Below are 3,031 nucleotides of genomic sequence, written 5' to 3' on the forward strand. Positions count from 1 at the left end.
ACCAGGGTGTACTTACAAGGGGCGTCAGTATTAAGTGCGACAGTCCAGCACTACGGAAGGATGCTGCACTTACGGTGTTGATAACCACGGGTGGAAGGCTCAGAACAAGCACGATTATGAACAGGACATGATTCCGATTCCACACTGCACACACACGCAGTGCAGAGAATACTAGCAATGATCAGGCTGCATAAGAGGTAGCTCTGGTATATTGCGCTCACCTACAGTCTGTGCATACGACACGAGTGCGGAGATTGTAGCCATCCAAATAATGGCTTTGCAGCTGCAGCACACATCATACTTAACACTATTCAAGTCAAATCAAGTGAAGCATACCTCTGTACATCAGGAAAAAAAGTCTGGGACCAGAAGCGCCCCGTGAGCTCCGTAGTTCCAGCAGCCTGGTGGAACTGACCCCTATTACCCTGCGACCAGTAGTTTTCCGCCACGTCTCCATAGCACCCGTGGCGACCTGCATAAGTTTGGCAGCACACCGTGGCAGCCTGCATAAATTCAGCAGCATACCATGGTGCTGTTGCAGCTCGCCCGTAGATAATACCAGCAGATGGCCTCCTGGGCTTTGCACACTCACTCATAGGGAATAGATTAACGGAAGAGGTATATTAGGTGCACAATTGTACAGTACATGCTGGTGTATACTATGCTAGATTCATTCTGCTGTGGTAGGAGATAGACACGGGAGGTAGGCCTACAATGTATGGCAAGTCAGGATAATATTGTAAGATCTGCGGAGGCGTTACTCACCTGGGTCTTACGACCGCTATGCGTCCGGCGCAAGGAGCAGCGCGGCACATGCGGCTGGTGATCTCGGATACGCAGCGCATCAGGTGCCCTTCTTGCGATACCCGTGCAGCAGCGGCGAGCTTGCTGTGAGGCGCGTCACGAGCAGCTCATGATATGCCCCACAGGCGCTCATGGCTGCGTTTGTGCTGGAGGTTTTGAGGACGTGTTCAAGCGCAACGCGCACCCGGTGCTCGTGTGCAAGCTAGGCAGGGCCATGGCTGACGTGTGTAAGTGTAAGAACACGGCATACCCCGAAATGCACGACATAAGGTGGAGGTGCATGGTAGATGCCAGTGGGAAGTGGATTAGGCAGATAATCCATTGCCTGACGCGAGCTCAACTTAACAACATCAAGATTATATGATCTAACAAACTTACCGATCACCGCTGCCCGTAATCCGTGAGACACCACATCCTTTGCTGAGAAAAGTAAGATAATGGTGAAGGGCTGCGCCGCCCGCAACAGCTGCGAGCATCCCAGCAACAACGCGGTCATTGCACCCCTAGTTCTTGTGGCCTGTAATGCTTGTTGTATCATTCATGGGTTTCTTGGTTGTGTGCAAAACGTTGTTTCGCTACTCTGGGGCTTGTGCGCCTGCTCCGCGCTGATGATGCAACCTTGCTGCCAATGAGAAGGGTATGGTTAATGTTGCAAGAACATAACTTATGCAAGGACATGTATGGCGTCAACGCATTGCCCGTTTACTGACACCGCCGACGTAGGCTGACGCAGCGCGGTGATGACGTGGAACAAGGAGGGATGTTCGGGCGCTTGTTACCATCGGCCGTGCCATCATTCGTTAATTTAGGGCAGACATTCCCGTACTTGAGCAAGTGAAGAGTATACCACCTTCAGACAGTACTTCAAGCTTCAAGCTTCAAGTGTCATAATCAAAATTTTGTATACTATCTAGTTTCATTTACTAATGTTGTAAGCATATCTTTTATATACAAATCTAGTCTACGACGCAAGAAATTAGCCAGAGTTAGGTGGTGCATATGAGCAGCTGCTAAGTGCTACCAGGCTCTCCTGAGCCGAGCGCATGCACTAAGCAGTGAGCGCAGACGCGGTGGCTGGTAGTAGTAGACGCCCCTGCTACGTAGCAAGACGCTGTTTCCTGATGCAGCTTTTATACGCGTAGGCCGTTCCCTCAAGATGCAAAGGGAACATAACTTAGGTCTGCAGGCGCATACTACCAGATCACTCATATTGTCTAACCTAACATTGATTTTAACACACAAAATGTGGCATGACCCTCAGGCAGACACCTGAGAGCTAGGCGGTACTAGTGACCTTGGCGCCTCCGCATAAAATTTTTGAATGATATTAGCAGGGAAGCCTGGGGTCGAGCATGATGAGGGTGCAGGATGCGCGTTCAAGTCTCATTTTTTTTTTCTCGAAGGGCAGCCTTCTCACAGTACTCGCATCAGGAAGCAGCGTCTGACTATGTAGCGAGGGCGCTTGCTACCCTGAGCCACCGCATCTGCCCTTGTCAGGTAGCGCACGCGTAGAGGCTCAGGAGTGCCTGGTAGTATCCAGCGGCAGCGCACACATTTTAGGGGTCACTACGGTATGCCAGAAATTATATATTGGTTATTCAAGCTACAATGTGCAAATTTGTATGCGGGACACACACCTATGTCATTACTGGACTAAAATTAGATTAATGCACCGAAGAGCAGCACTCCAAGGCAAACTCGTGTGGATGTTCAAGCTCAAGCTCAAGAGGCGTCTGCCGAAGTACAAAGACGTCTGCCCTAAAGTGTTGGATGATGGCGCGACGGACGAAGGTAAGCGCTCGAACATCTCGTCGTCCCAGCTTCCACACCAGCCCATGGTAATGCAGCTCGACCATCCTTTCGGTATGCTGCCGAGACTATAGCCGTCACTGACTCTCTGCCTTTCCTGGGACTCTGGAAGAACAGACAACAGCTGGCTGTGGTAGTCGAAGCTCGCGATATCCCCGGACCCCAAGCATACTGCTACCGACATGCCGCGTTACCATCAGCGGAGCAAGCAAGAAAAATGACAGTGCGCCCTAGGGCCGTGCCCTGTCTCACTGAGTAAGGAGCTTGTGGACTGCGCGGTAAGCATCACGAACTGCAAGCAGCTGCGGAGGGCCAGGTCGTCCTCTGCCATTATATTCTTTCTTTAGCCAACATATCACTGATTTTTGGACCTATCAGGCTAGCATGTGCACATGCTAGACTCGGATACAGGTGGACG

At 51.1% G+C, this 3,031-nt stretch overlaps 1 protein-coding gene across 1 annotated transcript; it reads right to left on the reverse strand.

Annotated features, from left to right (window-relative positions):
• Window positions 1-611: 611 nt before the first annotated feature.
• PHACADRAFT_255057 (uncharacterized protein) lies at window positions 612-1,544 on the reverse strand. The gene is made up of 3 exons (XM_007395098.1): window positions 1,055-1,544; window positions 766-888; window positions 612-709 (listed from the first exon to the last, which is right to left on the reverse strand). The coding sequence occupies exons 1-3, from the start codon at window positions 1,298-1,300 to the stop codon at window positions 671-673; spliced, it is 408 nt and encodes a 135-aa protein (XP_007395160.1). The 5' UTR covers window positions 1,301-1,544; the 3' UTR covers window positions 612-670.
• Between the last annotated feature and the right edge of the window lie 1,487 nt (window positions 1,545-3,031).

This window comes from Phanerochaete carnosa, assembly GCF_000300595.1.
Source record: "Phanerochaete carnosa HHB-10118-sp unplaced genomic scaffold PHACAscaffold_4, whole genome shotgun sequence".
Classification (NCBI taxonomy): Eukaryota; Fungi; Basidiomycota; class Agaricomycetes; order Polyporales; family Phanerochaetaceae; genus Phanerochaete; species Phanerochaete carnosa.